Genomic DNA, 12,832 nt, shown 5'->3' with positions numbered 1-12,832 from the left:
CATCTGCCAGTTCCCTCAGGACCCACAGATGTATCTCATCAGGTCCCATGGACTTGTGCACCTTCTCACTTCAGAGAGGGGTCTTAAAAAAAAAATCCCAAGCAGCACAGAAAAGGCAACAAGTGGGAAATGACTGCTCACAGTCACTTTCAGTATAAGAACTGGCAGGCAACAGCTTGAGAGCAAAGTGAAAGAGATACTTTTTCGTGCAGTACAGCTTCACTGCAGACTGCTCACTACAGTACGTCATAAACGCCAAAACATCACACAGCTTTAAAAAAGGACTGGAAAAGCAAGGGGGGGGGAGGGGAACATATCTGTAAAGGGCCAGAAAATGTGCTAACATCCCATCATTTCTGTTTTACAGAAACAGCTGATCGTTGCTAGCAGACACCATGTTTCCCAGGAGAAGAATCACCACAAGCCACCCTTGTTTTCATACTCAGCCTCTGCATGGCTGCTGCCAGTGGCAGGACACTGGACTAGAGAGGGCTTTGACCTCATCTGCAGTTCATATGCTCATGCCATCGTCCAAAAGTTTGTTCTCTTTCTTTCCTGATTGACAACAGGTGGATTAGAAACACCCTTGGATTTCACTGCTAATGCCCATCTGCAGAGGTCCCTTCGTTCATCTCCCCATTCTTTCTCCACAAACTGTTGAGCAGCCTGGACATGGCTACGCAGCTGGCCAGCACTAATGAGACTAAATTCCAGTAAACTGGCAACTGCAATTATTAAATTGCTAAATCTTTTAATAGCAGCCTCACTGTTTAATTTCAGTACATTATAGGATATAAAAAAATTCCTAAGTCCCAAATAATTAAACATGCAGCATGTTTCAATACTTCTCCGTGAATAGCCTTAGACTTTGAATCAAACCTGCAAGGTTTCTACATGCTCTTTTACAAATGTTTGAAATCGTCACTTTCAAGCATTCTTGGGAAAGGAGCTTCAAACAGTACTAGATACAAGTTAACCTGACCAATACACTAACTATAAAAGAAGGACCCTTACACTTAGGCTGTCAAATTAACGAGAGGCAAGCCACAGGTATTACACGCTTCCCGGGAGCTCTACCTCTAACCTCTCACACCGCCAAGCAATCTCTCTGCTTTTCATCATACTTACTTCTCTTTCTTCCAGCCTTTCATTGTTACTTTTCTTCCCTTGTTTACACACAGCTTTCATGCAAGACATTACATATCAAGAGTCACGAATTAAACTAGCAGCTCTCAGAGCTCCTCACTGTGTATTCCTGTATTCGCACACAATAACCTGTACAGTTGAATGCAGAGAGAGCTCATCAATTTAAACTTCATGCTAACAAGGCAGCCATAGACATAACGAATGTGCTTAAGAACTATAAAAGGGCTGTTCCCTCTTCCAGCAAAAATATCAATGGGCACCATATAGCGTGTGCAACACACGTTAATTCTCTCCACACAGCTGTTTTTGACTGAAACCAAAGTAATTCTGTGATGAAATTGGACACACGGTACACACACTGCCTACGATCTGACTCCCTTTACCATCTCTTAAATTAATTATCTTGAATTAATTACCCAACATGCTTGAGGATCAGCCTAACTCAATTTGTGTGTACAGTTTTTAAATAGGCAAGCAACAGTCCTACAGGATCCTGCTAGTTTTCTTTGGCATTCCACACTTGCTTCCCAAGCGCTGTGGTCTGCAGTAGGGCAGTCCTTATAGCCAGGATGAACACAGACTGAACTGTTACAGGAGCTATTGAATGTCTTTCATTAAAGTTGACAGGTGAAGGATTAGCATTTCATCAATATTTTCTTTTAGTATTACGCTTGTATAATTTTTAATACATCACACTGAATATTCCAATATTGATCTCCAGACACATCAACTGCAGAGTAGCTTCCTTGGAAATCCATTCAACTCTCCTATGTAGACAGATTCATGTAACAGAAGCTTCTTGGCTAATGGTTTTTTTTTGGTTGTTTTGGTTTTGGGTTTTTTTTTTCCCCCCACAGACAGAATCTTGGATCTAAAATGCAATATAACCATCACGGAAGATGTCAGACAGGGAAAGCTCTCCAAGGACACAGTGAAAGATGAGAACAGGCTTCCTCCTCTTCCTACAGCTCAATATGCAATATCACTTTACTGTCACTTCACAGTGCTTTAACCAAAACACGAGTAAAGGCTAAAAGCAACACAAATCTTAAAAAAAAGCATGAAGCCCAGAAATGCAAAGTCCCAAGCATTGCGCCTTCCACTCATTCTAACTTTAGATCCTACCTTCCTCTTTCTATTTCCATTACTCTCTGTCCTTAAAGGCTGCAACTGTAGTTGCAGTGAACACTGAACTCTTCCCTTCTCCAATAAGCAATCCTTTTCATCACATTAACACAGAATCAGGAATATAATTTTATTTCCATCACCTCATAGTCGAGGATCCTGTTTACCAAAATATCTTCCTGATAGGCACTTTGCAGTATTTTCACACATGCTTTATTTTTCAGCATAGCATAGCTAAGTCATTAAAATGTCAGAATTTGGATGCTGCAGTTACATTTGATTTCTGCTGTGGACTAATAACAGGCTTTCATACATTTGACAGTACTTAGTAAAATGACTCATGCTGCTTCAAGTAAAGCATTAGAAGTGGAAAACACACTAAATGAATGGAGATGGACTTGTCAGCATTTGCTGGAAAGAAGTTGCAGGAAGGTGGTAGAAGAACTGCTGCAAACAAAAGGGTGCCATGCTAACCTGTTAGTGGATCCATTGTAGCAGTAGTTTGGAAGGAAATCATAATTGAGTTCCCAAAAGACATGAAGAGTGATTCTTCCATAAGGGGCTGATACGTTGTGATTGGCTTCTCTGAACATGGCATCAAAGCTGTCCAAAGTCATATATCTACTCAGAAGCTTGTGAGTCATTTTGTTTATCTCTATCAAGCCATCCAGCTCCTACAGAAAACAAGAGGAAAGAAAGTAAGCAGTGCATTTAATAAAGTGGAGAAACTCAGCAAAGCACATAAATAACCTTGACCAAATAGATGACTAGAAAAAAGTCAAAATGAACAATTGACTCTCCCACAGTCTCTTACTTTAATGGTAAGAGGTGGAAAGAATCAGTGCTCTTGGGATTGTTTTGTAACTATCTCCCACCAAAACCCTGAGACTTTAAAGGTATTCGTTAAAATCGGTCCACACTGCAGATGGGTCTCAAACACACATCTGCGCCAACTCTTCTTCCACTGAGCAGAAGTTAAAACTGCAACATTTAAATGGGGTCAGATGTAGGCTAAGAAGCATATACTGCATTTCCTACTTTACAAGCTATCACCAAGTAATTTCTGCTCAGTAGGTCAACTGGTGAAGTAACTTTTGTAGTAGTACTGGTAGGGATAGCATCATATTTACCATAAATCTTTCTCATGGTTTACTCCAGTGAAGAATGTACTAAGAAGTAATGAAAGACCAGATATTTACAAATGTTGTGAAGGTATTCACAAAATCACTAGCTGCAGACTACACTACTATATATGAGCAGTGCCTTTCATAATGTTTCTCCTCCTGACAAGAAATTCCTAGTATGGTTTTTGGCACTTTAAATAAAATAAAACAAAACAACATAACATCAAATAACATCAAATCAATCCATCTCTGTCATCAGACACTGAGAACACCAAACACAAAGAACAACCTCTCACTCAAAAAAGCCCTAAGCACTGCTTTTAAAGACTGTTGTGCAATGACCTTTGATTCTTGCTGGATCTCAAAAAAAAAAAAAAAAAGAGAGTCTACGACCTTTGGAAGAGGGGGCAAGTCTCTCTTGAAGACTATAAAGATGTAGCGAAGCTATGCAGGGAGAAAATAAGGAGAGCCAAAGCGCAGCTAGAGCTCAACCTGGCTACAGCTGTTAAGGATAATAAAAAATGTTTCTATAAATTCATTACTAACAAAAAGAGGATTAGGGAAAATCTCCCTCCTTTATTGGATGCCGAGGGAAACATAGTTACAAAGGATGAGGAAAAGGCTGAGGTGCTCAATGCCTACTTTGCGTCAGTCTTTAGCAGTGGAACGAGCTGTTCCCTGGACACCCAGCCTCAAGAGCTAGGAGACAGGGAGGGGAAGCAGAATGAGAGCATCACGATTAAAGAGGAAGAGATCAGTGACCTGCTATGCCGCTTGGATGCACACAAGTCTATGGGACCGGATGGGCTACACCCAAGAGTGCTGAAAGAGTTGGCAGACGTGCTCGCCAAACCGCTTTCCATCGTTTACAGGAAATCATGGCTAACTGGGGAGGTCCCAATGGACTGGAGGGTGGCAAATGTAACACCCATCTACAAGAAAGGCAAAAAGGAGGATCCAGGTAACTATAGGCCTGTCAGTCTAACCTCGATACCAGGGAAGGTCATGGAGCAGGTCATCTTGAGTGCCATCAAAACCCACATAATGGGCAACCAGGGGATCAGACCTAGTCAGCATGGGTTTATGGAAGGCAGGTCCTGCCAGACAAACCTGATCTCCTTCTATGACAAGATTACCAGAATATTGGACGAGGGAAAGGCTGTTGATATTGTATACCTGGACTTTCAAAAAGCATTCAATACTGTCCCCCATACAATTCTCGTGGAAAAACTGGCTTCACACAGCCTGGATGAGCATACGATCTGCTGGATCAAGCACTGGATGACTGGAAGGTCCCAAAGAGTGGTGCTCAATGGATTTAAATCCAGCTGGCGGCCGGTCACAAGTGGTGTGCCTCAGGGCTCAGTGTTGGGACCATTTCTGTTCAACGTCTTTATTGATGATCTTGATAAGGACATAGGGTGTATCATCAGCAAGTTTACAGATGACACCAAGTTAAGCAGGAGTGTTGACTCCCAGGAGGATAGGGAAGCGCTACAGAGGGACTTGGATAGATTGGACCATTGGGCCAACATCAATGGTATGAGTTTCAACAAGGGCAAATGCCAGGTCCTGCACTTGGGCCACAATAACCCCATGCAAAGCTACAGGCTTGGGGAAGTGTGGCTGGAAAGCTGCCTGGCAGAAAGAGACCTGGGGGTTCTAATTGACAAGCGGCTGAATATGAGCCGGCAGTGTGCCCAGGTGGCCAAGAAAGCCAACGGCATCCTGGCTTGTATTAGAAATAGCGTGGCCAGCAGAAGTAGGGAGGTGATTGTGCCCCTGTACTCAGCACTGGTGAGGCCACACCTTGAGTACTGTGTCCAGTTTTGGGCACCTCAATACAAGAGAGATATCGAGGTGCTGGAGCGAGTGCAGAAGGGGGCAACGAAGCTAGTGAAGGGCCTAGCAGACAAATCATATGAAGAGCGGTTGAAGGAGCTGGGACTGTTTAGTTTGAGGAGGAGGAGACTGAGAGGAGACCTCATCACTCTACAACTATTTGAAAGGACACTGTAGAGAGGTTGGTGCTGGTCTCTTCTCACAGGTAATTAATGACAGAACAAGAGGGAATGGCTTCAAGTTCCAACAGGGTAGATTTAGACTGAACATTAGGAAAGAATTTTTCACAGAAAGAGTGGTCGGGCATTGGAATAGACTGCCCAGGGAGGTGGTTGAGTCACCATCCCTGGATGTGTTTAAGAGACGTTTAGATGTGGTGTTGGGGGATATGGTGTAGGGGGGAACTTTGTAGAGTAGGGTAGATGGTTGGACTCAATGATCCCAAGGGTCTCTTCCAACCTAGACAATTCTATGATTCTATGACCTAGTGTAGGAATGTCCAGTGGCTTTGTTTGGCTGTGCATCAAACTACTGGTCATGTTCCCATACAGTACTGTCAGATTTAATTGCTCCATGTTTCAAAGGATTTTCAAACCTGTGAGTAACAGTTACTTTAAGGAAAAAGAACCACTATCATTGTTATTACAGTATTGAGTCTATTCTGAGGGAAAAAAAATATCTCAGTCTTTTAACTACCTTCATTTAATTTATTTAGCTTGAAAAATAGCAGAAAATACTGATTAGTTAAGATATTAGCATCAGTTTCTCACTGTGGAAAACCAAGCCGTTTTCAGCAGAAATTATTTTGCATAAAAAAGAAGCACAGTAGAGAGACAACACCTTAGCCCTGCCACTTTCTACCTCAAGAAAGAGTGAGAACCTGTGACCTAAGAAACACATCATTAATGGTTTCTGCTCACCTAGCCACTAAGAAAATCCTGCACATAACAAAGAAAAACTTCAATAATTCAAAGGTTATAACACCAAGCACTGAAAAATCAAGAGGCATTATGGTCTCAGTGTTTGATTTATGTTCAGTAAAGAATGAAATTAAATCAAGGCAGTTAACTGCATGACAAAAATCTCACCGGTAAAAAACTTACAAAAGACCAATGGTAACATTTCTTACACAACTACTAATTTTTTTTTCATTCCAGCAGAACTGAATGTGTCTAATATTTTTCTTGTTTACTTGTCAAATTCATGCTGCCTGGAAAGAAAATTGTTTTTTTAGCTTTTTAATCAGGAAATTAACTCAAAAAGACACCTCAATATTGCACAGATGCTCCTCTTCCACAGGCACAAGTCAGATCTCATTCTTCCACAAAAAAATTATTTTTGTCATGCTGCAAACCCAAGCTGCCTGGGTAAATAAACTCATTTTGAATCTACCAGGCACAAGGCTGTTTTGCTTTGGTCTGCAATTTGTCTATAAGCACAGACAGAAGTGGGCATTTACAAAAATTTAAGTCACAAGAATGCTCATTTTCCTTATTTCCTCATGGCTCCTAGTATATGCCTTCTCTACATGTGATGTTTACACCTTATCCCAAGGCCCTCAAGTTGCAGCAGGTTTATTTTTTTCTGGGCAAGGAAAGAACAAGATTCTCAGTCTCAACAGGACTGGGACTTGCACAGCCCAATGTATGGCAGCATGTTCCAGAGTACTGTGTCAGGTCAGGCCAAAACACTGTTTGAACAGAGACGCAGGTTAAGGCATGGGGAGAAAAAAAACCTCATAGCACAGCAGAATTAATAAAGTCCACAATATACTACAATGGCAACAGAGGATTTGCAAGCATAATTTCAGATGTAGCTGGAGGTGACTCAAAGAATGCCTTTTGCAAGACCAAGCTGCTTCTCTGGTTAGAGGTTTTGTCAATCTAGCCTTAGTAAACCAGACAAACTTCAACCATGGCATTGTATGATTTCACGCTTACAGAAAAATTAAAACAAAACATCAGAGGGAAAAGTTAAGTTATTCTTCTAATAACACTGCTTAAATTATTTTCCACTTATATACATTTAACTAAGGTTTAGGATAAAACAAGTTTGCTTGTTAGTCATTCGGCCTCTTCTCCTTTCAGGAGTGACTGTACAACTATTTGCTGAGAGAATACTTAGAGGATTTCTAGCAAAGCCAGAGAGCACTTTTGTGCTTCTACCATTAAAAAACAAATACAGATTTATAATGGGACAAAAAAAAGGCTAGATGTCTATAATTCTCAATGCAAATAAAAGACATAAAAATTAAAATAAATTAAAACAAAACAAAAATAACATCTGGACCCCAAGTGCTGTGTTAGTGCTCTGGCAAAACTGCAACACAACACTCACCACAATGGAAGTCAAATCCTCACTTTCAAATCGACCAATTGCCAGTTCCATTGACCTGTACATGGCTGCTGAAATTCGCTGCGTGATCAGTCGGTTCAGGTCTATTGACCTACCAAGAAGCTAACGAAAAAAATGCTATGAAGTTTTGAACTGAAAGTCAAATTACAAGACAAGCTGTACAAGGACTACAAGACTCCACAGATTAACTGACTCTCACATGGTGAGCTTGCATTCCAAACACACAGAAACAAAGCAGACGGACAAATATTATAAATTCATGAACAAATGAGGTACTAAAATTTACATCCCAATTCTCACAAAAATAAGTAAAATCACACGTTGCATTTACATCTAAGTAGTTATATAGCATTTTATGCTTCCATGACATTGTGCCGACAACATATTGAAAACTGGTGAAAAACATTACTAGGAGACAACGCTACCAAACGTGACATTCTTACTTGGCTTGTGTTTGCTTAACTGCAACAGATATTTGTATTAAAGCTGCAAAAAAAGTCATTTCATATGACAAAAAAGCTGATCCCAAATGTCAGTTATGCCACTTAGATGACAGAACATATAGCACAGAAAGAGTTTTATACACCTACATAAATCAACACTATCGGAAAACTGTAAAGGAACTCAAATACCACAGAGTATGAGTTAACTCACTTGGACATGTCTCTGTTTCAGCAGTGTCTCGTAGCGGTTGGACTGTAGCAACTGAATGGTTGCTCCCTGATTCTTGCATTCTGAACGTAATCGTTTGTCCAGAAGGAGGCTATTAAGAAAGGAAGAAAATGCTTAAGCATATTAGACAGGAAAGCAGAGCAGAAATGCATGAATAAAAGTTCTCTAATGGAACAGCTACCTGCCAGCCATTGCCTTGTAGTACGCGAATATTTGGTCTGCCAGCTTGTAGACAAATTGGTCAAAACATAAGTTCACCTTGGGGGAAAAAAAAATTGTGCATTTAGAGTTACTGAAAATGAAAAGAGGGGAGCTTATCCAAGACCTCCCACTGTTTATCAAACATAATTAAGAAAGTTAATGCATCCAAATTTCACCGTACAAGAGAAGTTTCCAGCATTAATGTGAGGCATTTTGCACAGGTGTACAGCTTTCCTCACAACATATCACCCAACCAGTTACCCATCTTCTGGTCTTTCCTCTCTGTTTGTTTATTATCTCCAACTTGTTCTGAATCTCTTATAATAGGTCTCAGCCTTTAGCATCATCTTCACATTCGGGTACAATTTTTTCTCCAGTAGCTAAGGTTACTTTACCTCTGCCTCAATCTCATCATAGAGGAACTGCTTCTTAAATTTAGTAAGTGCATAATGAGCACTGTCATTATAAAGGTCCAAAGAATACAGAACATACCTGAATGAAAGAGAATAAAAAAAAGTTACATGCCTATAGAAATTAAGATTCTTTAGGATGGTGCAGTCAAGATGTTGTAAGCCAGCCAATATTGTAATCTACATACGGTTCATGCAAACAGGATCATTTTTTTTGAATTTATATATAAGTATCACAATGTCTCCTTTAAGAAAGTCTTTTGTTAGTTCAAGAAATTGTGTAGATAAGTTTGCAGTCTGAAACTTCTTTTCTAGATGTAGCTTTCCATCAAAATGGAACTATGGCTTTACCACCATGCATTATATTTGACATCTTTGAGGAGTAATTAAGGAGAATGTACTCAGGGAAGAACATATTTGGCTGGTGCAATGATACTGATATGACAGGTTTCATATTTCTATTATTCACTTCAAAAAGAAAACTTTGAGAATATGGAAATCGGCAAATGTAAAAGGAAAATTTTATAAAGGTTTAGAATACCTTCTCAATGTCTGCTTGTTCAAACCAATTAAAGCAGTAACATTGTAATAAGGAATGGCAATAATTAAGAGTAAAAATTCAGTCGAAGAGCACAAGTAGGTCTTACTCCATCATTGATGCCTCTTTCGTCTCCAAAATATGGTCTGTCAGAATCCAAGGCATGGACATCTCAATGGGAAACTGAATTCTTCTGCCCATGGTGAGCTCTAAGAAGAATTCCCTGAACCACAGCTGGGACAGATCACAGCATTGCTGCAGGGTCTCTTTCAGAATAAACAAGGAATAATTACACTTCTTATAGAAATACATGAGTAACAATACAACTGTGATTCTGATGATGCAACGCAAAACAAAAAAAGCAGGCGTGAGTCACTCGAGCTATACATAAGACAAATATGTACACCAAATTGAAAACGTAAAGCCCATGACTTTTTCAAAGAGTTTTAAATTCCACATTGGCCCACAAAGTGGTGCCTTATTACAGAAAAAAGCGTGGAAGTGGACCAGACTACCAGTTAAACAGAAAAACTATGTACACCAGTAAAGGGAGATTTCTAGTTTAATTTCTCGGTTGGTGGCTGACAAAGTCGTACACTGAACTTGGGAAGCAGCAGGCAAAGGAGACAATATTGTACCAGATCCACCATCTCTCCTTCTGGAGGACTGAATCGCTCCACATGTTCCTGTTGATTAGATGGGCAGGAAATGACAGACAGACACATGAAGGAGGGATTAAACCAAAAAGTTTCTAAGGCTGCTGTCAAGGGTGCAGAGGTGTGCTTCCCACCTCTCCAGAAAACATTTGGCACAAGACTTCTTTTGCAGAAGGCTTGAAAACCAAAACTTTTTTTGGAATTAACTTTTTACATTAAGATCTTCTGGAGACCTTTTGAAGTGCTGTTCCCCAGTAGCATTATGACTGACATTAACAGGCTCCCCCTTCTCTGAGGGTAAAGAAGTCTGGTAGCAAAACAAAAATGAAAGACAACACAGCATGGTGATGACAAAGACTAGATACATTCAATGTCAGTAGGTGAATTCTTTAGGACAGCATGTTTCCGATTACAATTAACTGAATAGTAAGAGTAGTGAAATGACATCAAATTTACCACAACAGAGAATTTGTTTCCTCTGTACTTAAAACAAAAACAACAACAAAAAAAAAATCCCCAAAAACCCCAAACAGCAAAACTACTTCCTTTTTGAAATTTCAATGTGTATATGCTTATCTGTCCCTTGTTTATATAAATACGTACATTAAAAAAAAATAGAAAAGGGAGGTAACAATATGAAATTTGACACATTATAAACAAATGTATAACAAGTCAAAATAAAAATCCCACCACAATACTGAATATCATGTCTCAGAAAAGTTTGGACAGACCAAGGCTTTGATAAATAAACCAAAGGTAAGTTGACTTAGGCAATCGGAAACATTTTCCAGGTCGTGTTAGAGGTGTTAGGACATGCTAAGCTGGACACTGATCATCTACATATCTTACCACTGAAATTTATCAAATGAGTGTAGAAGAAAGACTCGCGATGGAATTTTTCTATGTCCAATATGGTGGGCCCCTCAAGGCTACTTCTCAAGGTTTTCTTGGAACCACTTTTGTCAGCAATGAGGGACTCTAACATAGTTCTCACCATGTAAAGCTGTATCATTAAAGGAAACAATTGTGGTGGAAAGGGGGGGAAAAAAGGAAAATACACATGGTACATTAGTTGAGCAACACTAAGAATTACTATCAGTAAGCGACTGCTCCACTTTAAATTGAAAACTGGCACTGTGCAGGTAAAAGCCTTTCAGGCGAGAGGAACAGATGCAACACTAGCCTATGCACTAGCACAAATGCCTACCCATGCCAAGGGGACCTCCACTGACACTTAGCAGCAGACCATTTGCAGTGGAACAGTTCACATCACCACAAAAAGTAAAAGCAATAAGTAATGTCTTACCACCAAAGTTTAAAAGAGGCGGATAGATGTAGGACTGCCTCAGAAACTTGTGTGTCACATGCAATAGCTTTTCCAGTCCCAGAGACTTGAGCTGCTTCAACAGCTCAGCAGAGTTTAAGGACTCTGTCATAGTGCGAACCATGTAGAGCTAAAAACCAACAGACAGGGGCAGGCAGGGGAGAGAGAATCCGTTAATAAAAACACATGGGTAAATAAGGAAGGGGAAACAGAAGCAGAGAAAATATGTTAGTTTGTTAAAAATGAAAAGCAGCACAGTAAGCATGCAGAGGAGGTCATATAGAAAGGTTTCTCTGTTCAGAATAATCACTGCAATCTGGTGCTCCCTCAAGCCAAGGAAAAAGTTCCCATTCATTTGAGAAGATGCTCAGAGAGCTATTAGCTTCTCAAATGGTTTCACAAAGATTTCCAAGTACTACCATTCACAGAGAGCCATTTTAGAACTGCATGAAACTGAGAAAAACCTATCTAAAAATTGATATATTTGACCTCCCTTCCTCCTGTCAGCCGAGACAGACAAGCGTGCCAGCCCAAGAGCAGAAAAAGCAGACAGAACCATATACTCTAAACAGCCTGTTGCAACCAGTGAAACAAAGCCCTTAAACATACCAAGCACAGGAGAAGCACACTGGTGGTGATATTTTATTTCCCCCCCCCCCAGGAAATTTGAAAGCAAACCATTTTTTCCAATTCCCAAGACAAAATCTTCATTAAGCCCATCTTACCACAATTTAAGCAGCTTTTTATTACCCAAGATTATTACCCACACATGCTTTCTTCCCCACAGAATTTAGGTATTAAAAGATTGTCTTTACAAACCACAGTTGCCTTCAATTTTTCACCCAAAGTGCTCAATACCTCATTTTCTCAGATGAGCTCTGAATACCAGACCATACACTCTCCAAACAAATCCAGAGAAAATAAAAGAGAATTATATGGAGGTAACGAGCATCTAGGTATGGGATTTCAATGACTACCACAGAAAACACATTTGAAATACCTCTTGTTTTAGCAGCAGCAGCAGATTAAATAGATTTTAGGGAGCCGTTTTATCATTCATTACTGAACAGTAAGAGGGATCTTGTCAGAAGTCAAATACTCTCCCTTATTTTACAGGCAATCATTTATACTTTAAATGTATTTTAAATCTACATAGACATCTACTGAATAATGGGATTTAAAAAGAAAAATCCACCAGCCATACCAGAGATGGGAGTCAGTCAAGAAATAATTCAAATTGTTCAAAAATATTATTTAAAAAACATTAGGAGCTCAATGAGAAAATATGTCTTCCCAGGAAGTCAAATTAAAGAGATTGAACATGTGGAAAAATTATGCATCAGAGTAGAAAGTGACAGCAACAGAGGATTTTGGTTAAGTATACACAATTTTGTAAATAAATAAATGTAATCAGAGTAGACTTTTAGCTTTAAAAAAAA

General features: G+C 39.7%; 1 protein-coding gene across 1 annotated transcript in view; it reads right to left on the bottom strand.

Annotated features, from left to right (window-relative positions):
• Positions 1-12,832, bottom strand: part of CYFIP1 (cytoplasmic FMR1 interacting protein 1) — an 83,999-nt gene that overhangs the window by 35,922 nt on the left and 35,245 nt on the right. Inside the window, exons 16-22 of the mRNA XM_082495499.1 lie at positions 10,919-11,072; positions 9,523-9,679; positions 8,861-8,957; positions 8,446-8,522; positions 8,247-8,355; positions 7,575-7,694; positions 2,746-2,945 (exon numbers count right to left, since the gene is read on the bottom strand). Coding sequence (XP_082351625.1) covers positions 2,746-2,945; positions 7,575-7,694; positions 8,247-8,355; positions 8,446-8,522; positions 8,861-8,957; positions 9,523-9,679; positions 10,919-11,072 — 914 coding nt within the window. The remainder of the gene's footprint in view (positions 1-2,745; positions 2,946-7,574; positions 7,695-8,246; positions 8,356-8,445; positions 8,523-8,860; positions 8,958-9,522; positions 9,680-10,918; positions 11,073-12,832) is intronic.

The sequence above is a fragment of the Vanellus vanellus genome (genome assembly GCF_965231255.1).
Source record: "Vanellus vanellus genome assembly, chromosome: 1".
Taxonomy (NCBI): domain Eukaryota; kingdom Metazoa; phylum Chordata; class Aves; order Charadriiformes; family Charadriidae; genus Vanellus; species Vanellus vanellus.
Note: the sequence above shows the minus strand (reverse complement) of the source record. Positions and strands in the feature narration are given on the sequence as shown.